Raw genomic sequence first — 21,023 nt, 5'->3', positions numbered from 1 at the left:
AAGCAAGGAGTTGGTTTTGCATCTTGTTAAAAATAAGAGAAAGCTTTGGGGCGCCTGGGTGGCTCAGTCGGTTAAGCGGCTGCCTTCGGCTCGGGTCATGATCCCAGGATCCTGGGATCGAGCCCCGCATCGGGCTCCTTCCTCAGCGGGGAGCCTGCTTCTCCCTCTCCCTCTGCCTGCCACTCCACCTGCTTGTGCTCTCCCTCTCTATCTCTGTCAAATAAATAATAAAAAAAAAAATCTTTAAAAAAAATAAATAAATAAGAGAAAGCTTTGACAATAAAAATGTTTCTCTTCACAAAGCTGTGAGAGTTCTATTCATTCTGGGATTACTTAATTCTCATGACCTTTAACAAGACAGCACTTTTGCACAGTTAGATGAGATAATTGATTCTAATGGGGAAAGAAGCACTGCTCATTTAACTGCATGTTTCCGAGTTGTCCTCAGTTCAAACAATTTCTCCATTACCTTTGGAATTGCCAATCTGTAGATTAAAGCAGTAAGAAGGTAAGCAGAAATGTGAGCTAATTCAGCTTTGGAAAGAGCAGAGTTTTCACTTCTTTCAGACAAGTGAACTTGTATTATTATTGACAACTACACAGAGATAGCCAAGAGCAGGGTAAAACACCTCATTTAGTGCTCAGGACCTAACGTGTGCTCAAAAAATGTTGGCTGCTTTCTTATCATTATTATCAACAGTCTGAATGGTGAGAAAAGACAGTAGTCGCACATATGTACAGTTTACAAAGCGCTTTGCCATATGTGATCTCCTATGACACAGTAATTCTTTGAAAGAATTTTCTCCCCACTTTGTGGATGCAGCTAGGCGATGGCAGTTAGGATCCCAAACCAGTTTCCTTCCCTCTGGTCCAGCACACTTTACCCTGTCCAGCAGCAACCAAAGAGAAAGCAAAGGGTCAGATTCCATTTCTGTCACAGAGCACCCCCACCTGATGGAGTCAAACTTGTGTACGTTCCCTGGGTGGTGGCTCCTGTGTGGACTACAAGTCTGAGGGATGTGCTGTTCTGGTCTCCTTTACACAGTGATTTGTGTCTTGAAGGCAGCCACACAGCCCCTCATTCCCCCATCAGTGACCCCTTCCACAAATGGACCAAGCAACACAACTCTCGGTCCTCCTCACAGGATCCTCGGTAACAAGCCTTGGAGGCTGCTCTGTGTGTGAAAGGGGGTGTCTTTATCATGCCCACCTGCCTTGCTTGGTAAAGCTCGTTGGGGGAGCCTGGGCTTCAGGCCAGAAAGACTGCTGGTGTCTGATTTCAGGGTTTGAATAGTTGTGGGTTCTAGTCCAGACTGTGCCATGTATCAGCCATTTAACCTTCCGTATGTTCATCGATGGCATCGTGTCTTGGTTTCTTCATCTGTAGAATAGGGTTATTAATACTCACCTTTCAGGATTTTTGTGAGAATCAAAGGAAATACTGTGTTTACTGCTCTTAGCACAATGCCTGGCATGCGATAGGAACTCAGTGAAGCATAGTTTTATAAGTATCTTAATTAACCTTCTGAGTCTTGACGTGCACATCTGCACATTGGGTCTGGCAGGGCTGCCTTAAGGATTAGATGTCAAATAAATACAAATTTCCCAGTGCACTTCCTGGCATGCAGTTGGTCCTCAGTAAACCTAATGACTATGAGCTTCATATCTCTGTACATCCTTCCCTGGGTTCCTCTGGCCATCTTAGCAGGTTGGTCACAGCCTCCTCTGGGCCTTCTGGTCCTTCTGAGTAGATTCGGTTCCTTGTCCGTCTTCCCTACTTGACTGTGAGCTTGTGAAAGCAAGGACTGTCTGATTATGTCCTGGCTCTCCAGAGTCAGCCATAGGTCCTGGTATAGAGTGGGCTTCTAGAAAATGTTCATCAGTACAACAAAGGAGTGATGTTGCGTACAGGATACTGGGGGAATCAGAGACTGGAGTGCTTAACTCTGTATGTGAGGAATCAGGGCAGGCCTCCCCAAAGAGGTAAATAGGGACCATTGACAAGTCTTGAATCCTAAGATAGGATTTAAGCAGACATTTTGTACTAGATCACAAAGCTTTTTAGAAACAAGCTTCCTAGCCTTTTCAAGCATTGTGTATGTTAAGGGACAAGTCCATTCTTTGGCGTCTTATGGTCTCTTCTAGATTGTTGCACAAGACTAGCAGTTGCTACCTTGGAAAAATGTTTTTAAAACAAATGCATGTACGTGCTACAAAATAAAAAAGTACAACAGATATACAGTGAAAAGCAGATCTCTCTCCTATCCCTGATCCTTAGCATCTCTTTCTATCATAAGCCGCACCTGCTGTAACCAATGTCTTTCATATCCTTCAGAAACATTCTATACATATACAGGATTTTTTTTAACCCAAAGATAGTATTTCAGGTACACTGTTCTGCATTCAGATACACTATTCAGAAAAATACAAAGAGCTTGCACGTACTTTTTTATGGTTGCATAGTATATTGTGTGAAGGTTAACTTCTCTAGCCCCTTATTGATGGACTCCAATATTTTGCTACTACAAACAGTGCTGCAGTGAATAACCTTTTATGTACATCATTTAGTATGTACATGAGTATATCTGGAGGAGAAATTTCTAGAATTTTCTAGAAATCCTGGGAACCTTTAAGTCCCAGGGTAAAGGGTATGTTTATTATAAATTCCATAGCTTTTTTCAAATTGTCCTTCAGTGGGTTTGTACCAACTTATGCTCACGTCAACAAAGAATGAGAGTGCTTTTTTCCTATTCTCTGTCAATGCTGTATAATTTTAACCTTTTTTTATCTTTGCCAAAGCATATGTGAAAAATAGTATTTCAAAGTTTAACTTACATTTCTCCTATTATGCGTGATATCAAGAGTCTTCATATGATTGAGAGCCGATTGTATTTCTTATTCTGTTAAGTCTCTGTTCAGGGTTCATATAATATACCTACTAAGCTGTTGGATTTTGCTTATTATTTGTAGGAGTTATTTTTATATTAATGAAATTAACCCATTGTGATACAAGTTGCAAACTTTCCCCCTAGATTATTTATCTTTTGAAGCAAAAGTCCAAGACTTCCTGAACCACGCCCCCCCAATCCCTGCCCCTCTCCCAGTCCCTCCAGACTGTGAGCCCTCAAGGGCACAGTCTGTGCCCTGAGCATCTCCACGCCCCAGTCCCCTGTGTAGGGCTTGGCGCTGCAAGAGCCCTCTTCAGGGGCTATTTGTTGAACTGAGATGAACTGAATTCCTGTGTCCGCCCCCCGCCCCACCTGCCCTCCCCTGTGGCTTGGGAGTTCCATTTCCACCGCCAGCAGAAAAAGATGACTTTTCTCATTGCTCACCACAGCCATGCACCTGTTTGGCCTAAACTGGCACCTGCAGCCGATGGAGGGGCAGATGTATGAGATCACGGAGGACACAGCCAGCAGTTGGCCTGTGCCAACGGACGTCTCCCTGTATCCATCAGGGGGCACTGGGTTAGAGATCCCTGACAGGAAAGGCAAAGGAGCCACAGAAGGTAGGGTTGCTGTGTTGTCCGTGTCGTGAGTCTCTGTGTCTGCCTCTGAACCGAAGAGATCTTCATTATGCGCGTCATGTGCCTGACTCACAGCTCCATGCTCTGGCACTTCTCCATCTCTCTGCACTCCACGCCGGCTGCCCATCCACCTGTGTCTTCATCTCAGTTTCTTGTCACTGTGAGCTCGTAGCAGGGCTTGGGCAGCACTCCTGGTGCTCAACGGCATCCCATCTCATGCCTTGAGGGAAGCATTATGGGCTTTCACACTGCTGGGGTGGCTGGCTTTGACTGTGTGGAATCAAGACGAGCCCTTCTGGAGCAACCTCATGGGGGTGAACGGGCATCTCCAGGAGAGGGTGTGGTGAAGTGGGTAGATGGTATATTGTAATTGAAATACCCTCGGACCCTTGTGGTGTAACGGAAACACCAGTTGCGGTATTCTAGCATTTACCAACCATGTGACCTTAAGCAAGTCACTAATTTTCCTGACCACCAGTTTCCTTATCTGCAATAACAATAATCATTAGTGTTTGTACAGTTTGTTTGGTTCAAAGTTTTTTGTCAAGAGCATTTCACATTTAATCCTCACAGAGATCCTGTGAGGTAAGTATGAGAATTTATACCCATTTTAGATGCAGAAACTCAGAGTTACATTACTTGACTTGACCAGAGCTGCATAGCCAGGAAATAATGGAGCCCAGCTGTGGATGACTCCAGAGCTCTTGCTATCTCCAAAAGTGGTCCTACCTGACTCACCCAATGGTTACAAGACTGAAGGAGATACAGATGAAAAATCCCATTGTACAACAAGACACAAATATTTCTCCATCAATGATGGAAGTGGTGGTGACATTTGGAGTTTGGCATTCTTAAGTGGGACATTGGTAGACCCATGTTTTGAATTTCTTAAAGGTCTAACATGCCATTTACACAAATTCTTTCACTATCAGCCAAGAGTGGCAGAGACTTACAAAAATGGTAATAGGAAAGATGCCTGAGCTAATGAGCCAGTCTCATTGTCATTCTGGGCAGGTGTGGACCTCCCTGTCCTGTACCTGCTGTGCCCTGCTTTATCTCTCTGGTGTTAATCTGTCAGCAAAGTGGTCATATCTGCTTCCAACCTTGACTGCTTATATCTTCTTTCCTCTCATCTCAGTTAACTTTGGGGTCTTAGCTTCTGAGCTTCCCTGTCCTTTTAAGGATTTGCCTTCCAGGAATCAGTTTGGTTAACAGGGTACCATATGCTTGGTTGAAGTAGCTACTCAGAATCTCCAAATGATCCTGAAGGCCGAAATCAACTCTTTCTTTTTTTGTTTTCTAATATGGAACGCTTCATGAATTTGCATGTCATCCTTCCACAGGGGCTATGCTAATATTCTCTGTATTATTCCAACAAAACCAATTCTTGACTTATGGTCCTTAAGGAAAGTAAGAATGGGAGCATTTCCATGGAGCCAAACCAGAACTTCTGCCTACTTTTCCTAGGGGCAATTCCAGTCTTCTCCTTTACAAATATTTTAAGACTTGAAACAATGAATAACTTACACTTTCTTTGCCCTTTAATAGAACATGGAAGGAGCATGGATGGGGCCACGGGAAGAGCTCTGGGTTAGGAGTCAAGAGCCCTGAGTTCAAGCCCAGCTGCTGCCACTTGAGTTGGCCTTCAGCAAATCCCTTGAAAGACTTTCTGAGCTTCATTTTCCTTCTCACTAAAAGGAGGCTATTGAGCTAAATTATCTCCAGGGTCTGTTCTAATTCACAAGTCCTACATATGAAATTGGTAATAGAATCATCAGACTAACCAGATGGTCTCCAGAATCTTTTTCCAGGTCAGCCCTGTCCATGGTCCTGCCTGTGGGCTTGTGATTCCCTTGTCAGTTTATAGTGTCAGATGCCATACATGAATATTATAAATGTGGACAGTCTTTAGATCAGCATGTACAAAGGCAGATTTAAGATATGTTTAACCCTGAAGGCATTGGAAAAAGGTCTCATTTAGCAAAATGTATTTTCTTTCCTCCGTGATCTCCATCAAACATTCTCTAAACAGGAGTTGGATCTATCTGAAATCTCCCATTCTAATGAAATTAGTTTGTGGCTTTTTTAGGTTTTGTTTTGTTTTACCCAAGGAGCAGGAGGTGCAGATAAGAGACAAAATAAAATTGCACCAGTTTATTGGTTTACTTTAATTGGAGTATTTTTGCTTAAAGGGATTATCTGTCATTACTAATGCAAATGGAAATCCTGTGTACAAACCCCTAAAATGCAGTGCAGTGCTGGAAAGTGGTCAGCATCAAAAGCAATTACTATGACAAAAAATACATCAGTCTGAAAAAACAGAGGACAAAGCTTCCTACAGTTTATGTGAGACCACATGGTTCTTAATTTCTTTTGCCCTGGTCAAACCAATGTCTACACAGTTTATGTTTTTAATTGTAATGTTAAAAATCTACTTCCTTAGACATATCTCGAGGGCAAAAGTCTTTAACACTGATGTGAGTACATATTTCCTGTCCCTTCTGCGGGTATCAGAGAGGAGAGCTGATTCCAGAATTAAGATTAGAGCCCTGGTTTACAGAGATGGGAGAAGCAATGTGACATGATGGAAAGAAGATAAATGGGCCTTGGAGCCAGATCGTCGAGGGTTTGAATACCCTGTTAACTCATGCCGATCACTCCATCTTCTTTGGCCTTTGTTTCTTCATCTGTAAGAACCAGAATGGTAACACCTCAACAAGTGGACTTCTTTCTTCTCATCCACTCAAATCCCGAGCCATTCCATGTCAGTTATTAGAATTTCAGAAATCCAGACTAAGTAATATTTTCCCCTCAAAGACCCTGCAAATAATTGGGGCATTTTTGAATATTTTAAAAGGATATATATTCTTTAATTATACAAATGAAATTTATGATGAGCCCAGTATTTTAAATGTTCATCCTGTCTAGAGTCACATCAAACTGCAATTTACACTATATTTTCAAAGTGGCTGTTACCATTTCAGGGTGTCATAGGACGGAAACCAAATACGGCAGCTTTTTGAAGTAAAGAACTTATGTTATGCATTAATGGAAAAGAGGGGGAAAAGCATTGAATAAACAAGCATTTCTGATGGTTGAATTGGTGGGCTTAGGGATAGCATTTTCTTCTTTCTGCAGTGAAATCAAAATTGCCCATCAGTTTAAACCATGTAAATTGCTGCACGCCGGCTCAGCTGGGCTCTCCAAAATGGAACAGCTTATTTTGATAACCAAATAAATTTCCAACAGTTGCTAAGGAAACTAAAGGATTCTTTGTGCAAGTTATTGCATTGAAAAGAACCAGAAAGGTGGAGGGAGGGGGAGAACGTTAGTTGATTAGGAATTTAAAACCTGTGTAGATGGATCTCAGTTCAGGAAAGTGAGGACTATGACTGGGAAGTGCATGGAATTTCAGTTCTTCCAAGTCTTCCTGGTTTGACCGAGCCATCCAATCATTTCAAGTAGTTTGCTGAGAAATGTCTTTTATAGACGGGATTGCATATTTGTGTGGCCGTTGCTACAGGAAAGCTGAATCTGTATATCTTTACAAAGAACAGGACTGTTACCAGTAAAACTTGCCTTATGAAACCTGATCATGCTCTTGGGGGTTCCTCATTCTTAGTTAAGCTCTTGGTATTGTTTGTTATGTCTCTGGGGGGCCCCCACTAATTGTGTAGTATCCTTTTTAAAAATGACTTGAGACACCAACTCTTGCCCTTTAACTCTGGGTCCTGTTTATGGGTTCCTACTTCATAAAAATTGTCAACTTTTTGTGCCCCATGGTGCTCAGTGGGCCTTGGATCTACCTGGCCTAGCCTTGATGGTTAGCCTGCTGGGACTGTGAGTTAAGTTGGATTTTTGGTCTTAAAGAGGGTCAGTGCACTCTACCACCATTGAGAGTATCTTTGAAGAGTTTTAATTAACCATTTATCAATTTAATGCCTTAAGAAGCCATAATAAATGAAGAGAAACCCCAAATGGCTTTATCTCTGAATGGTTTCTTAAGTATTCTGAGTCTCAGTACATACATCTTATTAGTGTGAGAATTAACTGAACCAGTGTACATAAAGGGGCCCAGCATATGGTCAGAGCAGTAAATGACAGCTACTACTACTTCTGCCTTTATTACTATTACTACTACTGCTCTTATTGCTGTTGTTCTTGTCATCATTATTATTTTCCAGAATGTGGGTAGGGATAAAAAGAATTTTATACACAGGACCTTTCTCCCCCAACTCCCTCCTCCCTCTACCATCTCTCATTCCTCTACCACTGGTGGGCCTTGCGGTGTAGTGGGATAGTTTCTATTCTAGTGCTCACCGCTTGGTGCTCAGAATTAAGAACAAAGAGTCTTAGGTTGTAGGATCTGGAAAGAGGAAGGCAGGAAGGGGTGTGTGTGGCTTCACTCTGAATAACTGCTAGACCAGTCAATCTCATGTCTCTTTCCCACCAGGCAGAGGTGCTCCGTGGGCTGTAGTTCTTTCCCCTCCAAAGCCCCCATCTCATCCCTGTGTGTAGTCCAGTGTGGGGACCACTGGGGACCAGAGTAGAGGAATGATAAAGGTTAAATCCCTAGATGGGGATCCTCTTTTCCCTCCAAAACATCACCTTTAGGCTGGGCTGTGGTCCCTTCGGGTGACTTGGCACGAAGGTCACTTTTGAACTGAAGCCCAAGTGGCCCTCACAGACTCAGCCAAGAGAGTCAAGGTCCTGGTGAGGGCTGTGCCCTAGAACAGAATTTACTATTTTTATTTGATTGTGTGTACATACCAACAATAATTATTTTCTACCATTTGGGCCCACGTTGGTGAAATACTAGAATGCTAGAAAAGAATATTCCCTTTCTACCACTCCCTGGGGCAAAAGCCAACTTATTTGTGCCTCTGGGGCCGGCAGACCTCTGGAGAGTCTCTGGGCTGGCCTCTGACCTGTGAGGCTCAGAACTTAGCTGAGGGAATAGCTGTCTCTTAAAAACATGCTCACTAGAGGGGAAAATGAATCAGGCAGGGTGCTCCCGACAGCATGCCAAACTGTGGGGGAAGCATTCATTATTTATTCTCAGACATAGGAATTATTTGAATGCAGACAATTCTGAAATCCCATCAGCTCTGACTCCCACCTACTCACAAAGGAAATGAGTCCTTGGAATTAGCAGTCTCGGGCTTATTTCTATGCAGTTTCTAGGAGGAAACTCATAGTTCTGCATCCTTAGCAGAATTAGAAGCTAAAGGGCATGCTCTTTTCTACCTAGAATACAAAAGAATTGTGGTATCGGGAGCCCCAAAATCAGATAAGAATGTGAAAATAATTCTCTTCCATCCTAATGCTTTGTGAATTTGGCTTCTGTCTTTGAACTTTGAACCACAGTGTGGTGGTTTGTGTGTGTCTACATTTTCAAGGTAAAAGTCTGGGGTACATTCCTTCCATAAAGGAATCAAATGCAAGCTCTTTCCTATGCTAATGACGGAATACTAGTGGTGCTTTTATTGAGAGCATGCATTTTAACTTTTTTTGTTGGCATATTTTTAATTAAAATAACATTTAATAGTTTGAAGCTAAAAACCTGATGTTTCTACCTAGGAGTTTATAAAGGAATGATAACATATGGAGAAGTTTAACATTTAAATTGAATTTTATTATTTAAAACAGTAAAATATTTTATGACTACAACAATGCCCTGCCAAGCTCCATTTCAGCATCAAATGTGCTTTGTAAGGAATCTTACAAACCTAGGGGGAAAAAGACATTTTAATTTCTTATTCCCCAAATGCTTTTTATAAAAAAGTTCCCACAAACGTGTTTTCTTTACAAATGGATTCTTGTTCTCTAAAGTGTCTCTTCGAACATCTCTAACAAAACACCAAATCTTGGAACTAGGATACCCAGGGGGTGATTCCTTATGACAAATAGGATGTCGTCTGCTGGCTTGAGTTTGGCTTGTCGATGTCCTAAGGGTGTAGGTCTTCTAACATCCCTGTCACCTCCTTCTGTCCCCTCCCAACTCCTCAGAAGGCTGATGTCTGGCAGGAAGTGGGGTTTATAGTTTTCACATGTGAGTGTGCTTAATTACTAAATAGAGGAAGTTTGATAAGCCGCCTTCCTTCCTGGTACTTCAGGTGCCCCCAGAAAGCTGTCACTCTCCTGACTGGTGACAGAAATGGGCAAGGGGCCGTATTTCTGACTCTGTTCCCCACAACCTGCAGGGTCAGGAACCCAGGTTGAATTTCCAAGTATGTCATAGGCTTTGTGCCTGAACTTGAGAAATTCCCAAAACTTTACAACTGGCCCCCCCATTTCAGCACAAAAACGATATTCAAAGACCTCCATCCAAGACTCAGAAGCATTTTTTAGAAGTATTCCCTCCGGGGCGCCTGGGTGGCTCAGTTGGTTAAGCGACTGCCTTCGGCTCAGGTCGTGATCCTGGAGTCCCGGGATCGAGTCCTGCATCGGGCTCCCTGCTCGGTGGGGAGTCTGCTTCTCCCTCTGACCCTCCCCCATCTCATGCTCTCTCTCTCATTCTCTCTCTCTCAAATAAATAAATAAAATCTTTAAAAAAAAAAAAAAAAAGAAGTATTCCCTCCCTTCAGAAGTACCCCCTCTTTCACCTTCCCCAACCCTACTCCTGCTCCCAACATAAATCCCCATCTATATGTCTTAGCCTCAGAATTTGGTTCCAATTATACATAAACATGTAAATTTGTAGAATATGCTTCCCAAATGTAGGTGATGTAGATCATGCTTCCCAAAGCTAGGGGAACCATTCTGAGTTGGAAATTTAATAACAACACCTTGTTCCACTACCCTTCCTATTTTAGCGTAAATGCTTTTACACACACACACAAGTTATTCTCCTGTGACCGCAAATGATCATTTTGGGGATCAAAATATACCTTAACAAGCTGTGGAATTGTGCAGTATACAGATGGCCCTTGGGGAGGACCCATACTGCTTTGGAAGAATGCATATTTTTAGCAGAACAATTTGAGCATTACTGGGGAAAAAAAAGTTCTGGATGTTCTTACTCCTTGGGGAGTGGGGGTGGGGGCTGGCAGTGGAACATCGTAGAGAGAAGCACAGGAGACACAGGCTCGTGCTGCAGTTCAGGGGCTCTGACCCCACGTGTCACTTGTGGCTAACTGTGCTGTCTTTGTCTTCCCTTCCCTGTGTCTTGGTAGGAAAGCCCAGTAGTTTCTTTCCAGAGGACAGTTTTATAGACTCTGGAGAAATCGACGTGGGGAGACGGGCTTCCCAGAAGATTCCTCCTGGCACTTTCTGGAGATCTCAGGTGTTCATAGACCATCCTGTGCATCTGAAATTCAATGTGTCTCTGGGAAAGGCAGCTCTGGTTGGCATTTATGGCAGAAAAGGCCTTCCTCCTTCACATACACAGGTAATCAGAACGCCACATCCCCTGCTGACCTCCGGGGGCTCCTACCTCACACCTTAACCTCAAGTCAGGAAGCCTAATGTTATACCCGGAGCCTTGTGCTTGAGGGGCATTTCATGTATTTGATAGCCCATTCCTCCATTTGCCCTCTCTTAAGACCCTACCTTTCCAATGAGTAGGGTTCTATCCCTGGAGTTTTTTAAGAAGAGGGAATTTTAGGAAATATTCCAATAGCCTTTCTACTGTTACCCAATCACCTATGTTAAATGATCCAAGAAATGTAACCTAAGGAGAAAAGCAGGCACTTTAGAGCCAGACAGACTTGAGTTTGAATCCTCTCATTATCAGCTATGAAGCCTCCAGCCTGGTACTCATCCACTCAGCAAGTTTCTAATCCCTCCAGTGGCGACACCAATATCCACTTTACAGGGCTGTTGTGAAGGATCTAGAAGAACATTTATAAGGCAGATAGTGTAGGATCTGTCTCAAAGTACATGCTACTTCCCTAGTCTCTTACATCCCTCTGTCCTTTGGGGGTTCATGGTTACTCTGACACACGCGTACCAGAAACACCTGACAACTCATCCAGGATGACTGACCTGTTACCAGTTGTGATGGCTAAAGAACAGACTTGGTAAGGTAAGGTCCTCCCAGTTCTGGGATTGGAGTAACATAAGTCAGAGGCACCCATCAGACATTCCCAGGCCATGTGCAGCCTTCGTAGCCCCAATCGTTATGGAAGATTTCTAGGTGAAAGCTACATAGATGTATTTGCTGACGGTAGAATCACAGGAAAACAGAGCCCTGGCCCCTTATTCCTTTGTAGAACAGCAATCCTAGTCCTGGACTTCATTTATACGTGAAATAGAATAGATACCTTGGTTTTTTAGAAGAAAGGTAGGTGGATAGATGGATAGATAGCTAGGAGACAGATAATTGCTCAGTTTGCTTGCTGGTAGACCAGTAGGACTTAACCACCTACCTGTTGTTAACACCACATGACTGGCTTCTCTTGAGTCTCACACTACCGGGCTCAGGTCAGTCAGCAGTGTATCTGACCCAGCATGTAATTATTGATAGAATTTTGAACTAATCCAGTTTAGTTCCCCTAAAACTGCTCCCTGAAACTGGAGCATTTAGAAAGGATCGTTGATAACAGGAAGATAGATAGGAATCAAATTTTCATTTGTACTTGACTGACATTTAAGGCACATCCAGTGCTGCAGTCCCAGTCCTTGAGCCCTGGAATTCCCACCATCCCTTGCACAGAGTTGGGGTGAAGTCATTAAATGGCCGGGTTTCTGATCACGACATGCCCACCATTGGAAAAGCATGTTCGTCTTGGTACAGACTCAGCCAGAGGAAGACTGCCCACATAGACACCAAATTAAAGAAAAACGAGACTAAAGAATAATTCGCCATTTATGCTGCACTCACAAGGGAATCTGGAGACTATTACCATGTAAAACAGGGGTCTGGGGAGGAGTCAAAGTTGGTTGATCAACCTTCATGTGGCTTTAGCCTTTGTGCCTGTTCTCAGGTTGGGTTTCTCGTGTGTTCCCCAGGAGAAGTATGAAGAAGGAATCTGGCATTGTGGTGAAGCAGACGCACTGCTAATTACGCCCTCTTTGTACTTTAGTTTGACTTTGTAGAGCTGCTGGATGGAAGAAGGCTCCTGACCCAGGAGGCACGGAGCCTGGAAGGACCCCAACGCCAATCTCGGGGAGTCGTCCCCCCATCTAGTCATGAGACCGGCTTCATCCAGTATTTGGATTCAGGAATCTGGCACCTGGCTTTTTACAATGACGGGAAGGAGTCTGAAGTGGTTTCTTTTCTCACCACTGCCATTGGTAAGGAGCCTCCAGCCCCCTGGGGCCTGTGGGATCTTGTCTCTTTGGGTGGAAGGACGTGGGGGATTCTGAGGATTGGAGCCAACAAGGGAATATGTCTTGCCCACAGCTGTCAATGCCACCTGGAGTCTGGCATGAGTCCATCCTGACTGGCTTGCTGGACAGGGATGGGAGTGGGAATCAGGGAAATGAGGGAAGGGAGGAATGAGAGGAGGAGCTGGCAGGCCATTCTGGGCTGTTGCCCACTGCCTTTCTGGTGTTAACTGTGGACCAGCTGCTACACTGAAACCAAGGGGTAGAACTGACAACAAGACGGGAACCCTGTCTGACCAGCCACATGGAGGCAACATCTCTTCTTGTCACTTCTCTCCCACACCTGTATTTGTCTTTATAGCTTCCTTGGCTCAACTCATTGATTTGTGATTTGGATTTTTGTTTTTGAGTGTGTGTGGCTTTTTGTTTGTTTGTTTTGCCTTTGGAGCTAACAGTCCCTGGCAGTTGAGAAAAGAAGATGAAGGCTCAGAGAGAGAATGAGAATGGCAGAGCGAAGGCCCAGATGAACAATGTGATCAGTCAAACTGGGATTCTGTTGAGAACAGAGACATCTTGGTCTCTGACAGAGAGCGAGCATTGATGTTTGAAATCAGGCTTAACACCTTCTCTATCCCTCGTCATGGAAGAGGGCCACAGCTCTCTGTTCAGAGTGAGCCCCTGGGCCACCCCACAAGCCTACTGGTGTCTGGGGAGCCTGGAATTTCTCTTCTTTACCTGCACACCCCATAGAATTTGTCTCCTCCTTAGATAGCCATAGGACACAGTGGTCTCAGTGGTTCAGATCAGAGAACATTTTCTGAGTTTATACTGGAAGCATTATGACATAGCCTGAAGACAAAATCCCCTGCAGGAAAATAAAACTTACAGAAAATAAAACTCCACCAGCCAGAATGCTTGGAAACAGGGTTTCTGCTTAATGAAAAGCTTTATGTGGTATAGGGTTCACCTCAAAACCCTGTCTCAGTCCCTGGCTGGGAGTCTCTGTGACATGGAGAACGGGAATTGAATAAAAACCTGTGAATCTGGTCCTTGGTCCCTAAAACTCCCACAAAACCCTGGCTTCTCCTTCTAAACAGCAGTCATCGTGTTCAGACCCTTCTCCTCTCATTTGCAATTTTGCCATTAGTGTCGAGGCAGAGACTACCTATCCCATTAAATGTGGGCATGGTTTGTACCCTTCTGCTGTCCCTGCAGGCTCCGTGGTCTCCCCTCCTGGCAAAATGAGGGCAGTGGAGGCCATCCGGCTACATCAGCTCCCAGGGAGGAGATGGCACTTTGTGCATCTGTGATTTAGAAGTGTCTGTCCTAGCTGCTGGTCTCTGAGGGACTAGAGGGCGAGGACTTCAACATAATCTTCTCTGCCTGCCGACACCCAGCCCGGGCCCCGACAGGTGACTCAGCGGATAAGGCCGTGAGCTGGAGCATGGCGCTCCGTCTGCTCAGGCCCTGCTGCAGTGGGCTGGTGAGCAGGAGGCTATGCACACAGCCCCATCCCATCACTGGAGAGCCAGTTGGGGTCCTCACCGTCAGTGAGGCTGTCACTCTGTGGGGTTTGCCAGGCTCCAGACCCTGTTCCTTTTCTCTTTCTGGGCACGGTGGCTTCGTTTTAGCGACAAGGATTATCGAGTCATTAGCGGTACCTGAGTTAGAGCTTCACGGTCCCACAGCCTGACTTCACTTAGGCACAGCTCACAGTCGTGCTTGGTCAGAACCCAGTTCTCTTACAATCAGAATTCTTTATTTTTAATAACTGAGCATAAATATGAAAGGATATTAATATAAACCCCCAAAGAAAGCTACTTTTAATTAGGATGTGCCTCTCAGAGAAGTAAAATGTAGGTACCTTTAGGTACCTCTGCCAACTCTTGGCTTGTCAGAGCTTGGTAACCTGTTTTGCCATAATTAAGGCGATGGTCTTGCTTTTCCCTCTGGTTCTCCTGTTCTTAGCTTGATGATGAAGTCTGCCTTCACCTCCCTTAACCCTATAATATCTTTTAGAGCAGATAGGCTATCCTGTGCTTCTCAGAGTTTTATGAACCACTTGGTGTCTTGTTAAAATATAGATCCTGCTTCAGTAGGTGGATTCTTAGGTCCTACACTTCTAACCAGTGCTGCTCATCTGGGGAACCATATCTTGAGTAGCAGGGGGCTATGGTATCTTAGGAATGGTCTCAAACATTGTTGTGCAAAGCATCACCCAGGAAGCTGGCTTAAAATTCAGATTCCTGGACCCTGTCCCCAGGAATTATGACCCACTAAGCCTTAGGTAGAGCCCAGATAATCCTGATTCCGGTGGTCTGTCAGCTGAGCTGTGAGAAGAAATGCCTCATGAGCACTGCTTTCTCTTCCTTCCTCCCCTAACCGCCCCACGTTAGCTCTGTGACCACAGTCAGGTCACCTCTCTGAGCCTCCTTTTTCTTATATGGAAGATGAGATAATAGTACTTTGCAATCCCCGTTGTGAAGATTAGAGCAGATCGAAAATGCCTCGCAGAGGCTTTGGCCCTGTAAGCACCCAGTCAATGGAAGTTGCTACTATTCTCTTCCACCTTCCTTCTCTTTCCATCTTCTCTTGCTGCCTTTTGGACTTGTCTGTCTTCCTTCAAGCTACAGTGATTGTTTAATGAATACCTTTTTTTTTCTTTAATACAAGAACAGACGGATTCTAATGTTGCTATTAATCCCTCTCTCCCCAAGAGTCCGTGGCACTGCTGTCTGTGATTGTTACCTGTGAGCTGTGAGTTGTAATGTGTCTTGGCAGGTTAATTAAAAGTTTGGGTCTTGTTTTAGTGAACTCATTATGGTCCTTATATACAACTGTAACTCTCAGGTTTGCTTAACACATGGATTGGAATATGACCTTCCCTTTGTTACATGTTGAAATGCAGATCTAGAATTTAAGAAGATCTGAAATGTCAGAATCCAGAGTATTTATGTCTGTTTGTAATTAAGTAGCAGGAGAAATAATTGCATTTAATTTAACAAATGGCTGTATTGTGTACATTTGTGCTTTTCCCTCCATTTAATGCAATCCAGCTGATGATTTTAAATTAAATGAGTTTATCTTCTGCCTTGAAAAAAATCTAAAAGCACTTTAATAACTGTATACATAAATATATACACACAGAAACCTGATGTTGACTGAGCTCCCTCTGAACTGGATACATTTACATTTACAGACACACACACACACCCCACTGAAACCGAGCAAGTTTTAGAATAAAACAGGGCAGCTGTTTTCAGAAAGAACAGTTTTTCCCTCCCATGTGGAGATCCAGAATTTGAAGGTAGTGTTGTTTCTGGTCCTGGCTCCCCTAGGGGCCTTGCTGACCCCAAGTATTGAATGACGTAGGTGGGTATATACCAGTATCTAAAATATAATTTAGTGGTGCAGTTTACAAAGGGCATTAAATATATTCTTTAAGCCTCTAGATAACTCAGTGAGGTGATTATTCTTATTTTTACGATCACCCCCTATTGCAGAGGAGGAAATTAAGGTTCAGGGATAGCAAGAGAAAAGCTGAGGCTTGAATTTATATCTGACTGACTCCAAAGCTTGGGCTCTTCCTTCTTTAGCAATCTGCCTTCTTCCCAGGATCAGGTTTCTGCTTGGAGTATGACACTTTTCTTTCCCACCTATTCTTTCATTCAACACATAGAGCGTGCCTACTGTGTGTTAGGGACCACGCTTGGCCCTTTGCTGCGTGTGATTTAATCCTCACAAGAACCTTAGACACTACGTATGTTGATCTCAACTTTACAGATGAAGAAATTGAGGCTCAGAGAGTTTAATTGGCTTGCCCAAAATCACGTAGTTATTAGTACGGGCGGGGCTAGGATGGCAACTTGCTCTCCAAATCCTACGCTCTCCCCACTCTGCCCCACAGTAGCTTACTATTTGCTATGACACTATTAAATATTTTATTTCCATCTGTATTATATGGAATTTAATTTCCCTTTTATTAACTTGCTTCCAATATAACTAAGCATCTTACGTTAACCCAGGAAGTTTCCTTGCAAAGTCATTAAAAAGACCATAGGAGGAAAAAAAAAAAACCTCACAGCATCCAAAACTTTAAAAATAAAAATATCTTCATATGCATTGCTTGCAACCCCAAGACCTGACAAGTCCGTGTTGCAATGTTTTGGGTCTCCAGAGAGCATTTTATCTTTTAGTTTTGGTTGATGCCAAAGCATAAAGGGACAGATCAAGCTGACGTTGTGGCCGTGGTGAGCCAAGCTGGAAAATAACAGAGATGCCCCACAGTGGATTTAGAAACACAGAGAAAAGAAATGAGAATCATTGTTAGAAAACATAGACCCAGCCGTTTTTATGAGAAACATGCCCTGGTCTTCCTGGTCTAGGACATCAGTACTAATTAAAGAGAAGAATCCTTTTGTTCATGCCCAGGCAGCTGGCTGCTGTAAATGGACCCATGTCCAGGGACTAGAAGCAGATTTCGTCCCTCTCTCCCCCCTTCCCTTCTTCCTTCCTTTCTCCAACAAATAGTGCATTTCTGCCTTTTCCCCAATTGGAGATACAGAGACAGTAGGACATGGTTTCTGGCAAAAGTAGCTTGTGGTCTGATGAAGCATGGGTACAGGAAGTGTCTCTAATCCAGGGGAAGGAGAAAGAAAGGTCACTTCTGGAGTCACTGGTCAAAGTGCCACAGGGGTTGGAGGAAGGCAAGGGCCTGTCCAGCTAGATGGGTCAGGGAGGCGCTCTGGATGAAGCAACATTTGATGGGATCCTAAAGGATGGATGGAATTTCCACATTTGGGGGGTGGGGGGCAATTGATGAGTTCATTCCAGGTAGTAGGAACAGCATGAGCAAAAAGGAGGTATGCAAAAACTGAAAGCTGGCTATAAGGAGCCAGAAGTTCTGTTTGACCAGAACGCAGGATGCCCTGGGAGGGTGGAGGGAGTTGTCAGGGACAAGCTTGCATGCCTCCCTAAGGCAGAGTTCATTCGGCAGGTATTAGGTGCCACTGCAGGTTTTGTTTTGTTTTGTTTTGTTTTAAGATTTTTTTACTTATTTGACAGAGAGAGAGACAGCAAGAGAGGGAACACAAGCAGGGGGAGACGGAGAGGGAGAAGCAGGCCTCCCGTCGAGCATGGAGCCTGATGTGGGGCTCGATCCCAGGGCCCTGGGATCATGGCCTGTGCCGAAGGCAGACGCCCAATGACTGAGCCACCCAGGCACCCCACCACTGCAGGTTTTTGAGCAAGGGAATTAAATTATTAGAGCCGAAGGGTTTATCTTATGGGGCCCAGAACAAGAGCTCATTAATTTATGTAACGAGAGGAAGTTGCTGGGATTGAGCTTTGTGATTTCATGAGAAAAAGAAGGGAAGGAAAGGGGGAGCCGTGAAGCACAGAAGGTCTGGGTCAAGGCCCCTGGTGGGGTTCTTATTTGCTGTGCCTGCACCCCATTCCTCTTTCTCTCTAGATGTGAATAGAGACTTTCACATGAGCTTCTGTCTCTCTTCCAAGGGTAGTCAGAACTGGGTCCTTGATAATCTTCCAGAGACCCCCCAGACAGTACAATTTCCATACTTCCTTTGCTCTGATCACATAAGACTGCTGTTCATTAGCCTCTGAGTGCATTTGCAAGCAGCTAGAGAGAAAAAGCCCCGGCATCCTAGAACTCTGCCTTGTGTAAAAACCTGCACTAGTTCAAAGAAAAGACTAAGAAAAGTGATTGCAGAATGATTTTCAGTTTTTAATAAGCTCTGCCCCCACCATTCCGCATATTCCCTTCCTCTGAATTATAAGATACAATACAGCGGTGAAGTATCGAGGTCTCTCAGTAATCAACTAACCTTCTTGTAAATGACATTGGCAGCACTTTGTGAAATTTTCACTGGAAACCCATCTTTGGAAAAGTGCCCTGTGAAGTCACCTCTCCCTGATAGCAGTGATTTATTCAGAGCAGTCTGGTATAAGTGGAATGAAACCGGAGGCTGAGGGAGAGCTCGAGCCAGCGCGTTGGGGACAGACTGTGGCAAAAATCCGTTTCGTGGCAGACAGCTTGGAGGATCAGAGGGCTACATCTGCAGACTGGGGACTAGCCCCGCAGGCAGCTGACCCTGCTCACCAAAGACGGGAGGGAGGGCAGGGTTCCCCACCGCCCCCCTCTGCCCCCTCCGCTCCCCCCAGGATCTGCCTTGGACTGCTGAACCTTCTGAATTCTCTGGGACCTGGGACCTCAAGGGCAGGAAAGAAGAAAAGATAGCTCAAGGACATAGTAGGTACCAAGCAGTAAAGCTCGGTCTCTGTGAAAATGGTTAGAAATGTGTTCCGTGTGCACATAAAAACATCCCTGCTAGGATGGCCTGTCAGTGGGGCTTTGGCGTTCTCATGCACGCTCCCAGGCTAGGGTGTCCGTCCGGGGCCAGGACAGCACCCAGTGGTGGAATCAGGGACCCGGCTCTTTCCACCGCTCGAGCCCTGCCGTCCTCAGCTCTGGCTGCTCTTTTCATGCTTGCCCCCTTGTGGTCCCAGCCTGGCTGCTGCAGCGCCATGGCTCATCTGCGTATCAGGCCCGGGAAAGAAGAAAGAGAAAGGAAGCAGGGAAGCTCCATTTTCCCTAAAACCTCCAGCTTACGTTTCTTTCTTTTTTTTTTTTTTTTAAAGATTTTTATTTATTTATTTGAGAGAGAATGAGAGACAGAGAGCATGAGAGGGGGGAGGGTCGAAGGAAGAAGCAGACTCCCTGCCGAGCAGGGAGCCCGATGCGGGACTCGATCCAGGGACTCCAGGATCATGACCTGAGCCAAAGGCAGTCGCTTAACCAACTGAGCCACCCAGGCGCCCTCCAGCTTACGTTTCTTTGGCACAGCTGCATCACTTCAACACTCAGAGCTGTGAAGGAGGCTGAGGAAGGGAATATTTGTAGCTCACCACATCGACACGCTAATCAAAATTAGGGTTCTCTGAGAGAGAGGGGAGGTCAATATGGGGTCTTCAGTGTCTGTCATCGTCTTCACTGATCTGTTTGGTTTAGCAAGTGCCGACTGAGAGCCCCTTACTGTGTGCCAGCCCCTAGCCTGGGCATTTTAGCTGCAGCCAGGAGGCAGACACGGTACCTGACCTTGAGGTTCTCAGGAGCTAGTATGTGAGGCTGAGAATAAGGAGAGGCCACCCAGGTAGCTGATGAGGAGGGAAAAGGCTTTGTTCAGTCTCTTTACAGCACCAAGGAACCAAGGACTTTTTTATCACTCCTTGAAGCCCCTTGCATGATGCTTCAAAGAGGATGGACAGGATGATCAGGTCCAGAGGGCTTATAGGCAGACGTTAGATACTATGTTCATTTTCTCGTTCAACCAGTATTTACCAATTACCTTTTCCACGCCATGACCTGAGCAGGCATCAGTGTCCATGGTATATAAGAAATAGTCATGCTTCCTGTCTTTGTGTCATTTATAGACATGCTTGAGACAGTTTGTGATAGTCTTGAGTTTAAACACAGTCATCAAATATATATGTAAATATATAATGGTAAATGGTAAATACTCATTGTGGCAAAGAGAAGAAGGTGCTCTACAGAAACAAACAGGAGACTTAATTTAGATCGCTGGGGCAGGGGTAGGAATAGGAGTTGTTTAGATGAAGGTTAGAAGAAAGAAAATACCAGCAGAGGCAAGAGCATGTGCAAAGGCCCTGGGATAGGCAATCGCTGGAAGTGTTCAAAGAACTTTACGATGGTCACATTGTGGGGTGTGGGGATGGATCAGAGGGCTAAATGGTTTCAGGTAAGGCTGGCTCCTGGTATGGGGATTTAAGGAGGCATGTGAAGAGTTCTGTTGTTTAAATTAATCCTACGGGTAACAGGAAGCCACTGTGGGACTTTCAGCTAGTGTGACCAAAAGTTTCTGAAGCTTTGGAGCTGCGACTCCAGTGAGGAGGCTGGGACAGGAGTCTGGGCAGGGGCTCAGGCTGGCCTGTGGGTAAAAACGAGCACATTTGAGCCATGTACTGATGCTTGGAGATTATCGGCAAACCCCAGGTATTAAGATGATGTTCACTGAAGGAAGAGATTAAAGCAGGGGAGAAAAGGGTTGAGGAACGGTCCGTTTCAAGAGCGAGTAAAGCCATGCCACTGGCAAAGGAGCCTGTGAAGGTCAGAGAGCTGCAGGGAGGGGAGCAAAAGAACGTGCCAGGGAGAAGTTCAATAGACAGAGTCCAGGTATTTTAGGACTCCCCC

The 21,023-nt window shown here is 44.7% G+C and overlaps 1 protein-coding gene and 1 non-coding gene across 13 annotated transcripts in view; one reads left to right on the top strand and one right to left on the bottom strand.

Moving 5' to 3' along the window:
* Positions 1 to 21,023, top strand: part of TENM4 (teneurin transmembrane protein 4) — a 711,025-nt gene that overhangs the window by 519,484 nt on the left and 170,518 nt on the right. For 11 of the 12 annotated variants that reach the window (XM_081798927.1, XM_081798926.1, XM_081798929.1 and 8 more), the window contains 3 exons: positions 3,338 to 3,508; positions 10,702 to 10,916; positions 12,553 to 12,763. In XM_081798927.1, coding sequence (XP_081655053.1) covers positions 3,338 to 3,508; positions 10,702 to 10,916; positions 12,553 to 12,763 — 597 coding nt within the window. The remainder of the gene's footprint in view (positions 1 to 3,337; positions 3,509 to 10,701; positions 10,917 to 12,552; positions 12,764 to 21,023) is intronic. The other variant, XM_081798930.1, reaches the window with a different exon arrangement.
* On the bottom strand, positions 4,825 to 4,932 carry LOC115937299 (U6 spliceosomal RNA). Its single transcript, XR_004072605.1, has one exon. It is a non-coding gene; the product is annotated as a U6 spliceosomal RNA (small nuclear RNA).

Source organism: Leptonychotes weddellii, chromosome 11 (genome assembly GCF_054177405.1).
Source record: "Leptonychotes weddellii isolate Sample4059 chromosome 11, ASM5417740v2, whole genome shotgun sequence".
In the NCBI taxonomy this organism is placed as follows: domain Eukaryota; kingdom Metazoa; phylum Chordata; class Mammalia; order Carnivora; family Phocidae; genus Leptonychotes; species Leptonychotes weddellii.
This window is presented reverse-complemented; position numbering and strand designations above follow the sequence as displayed.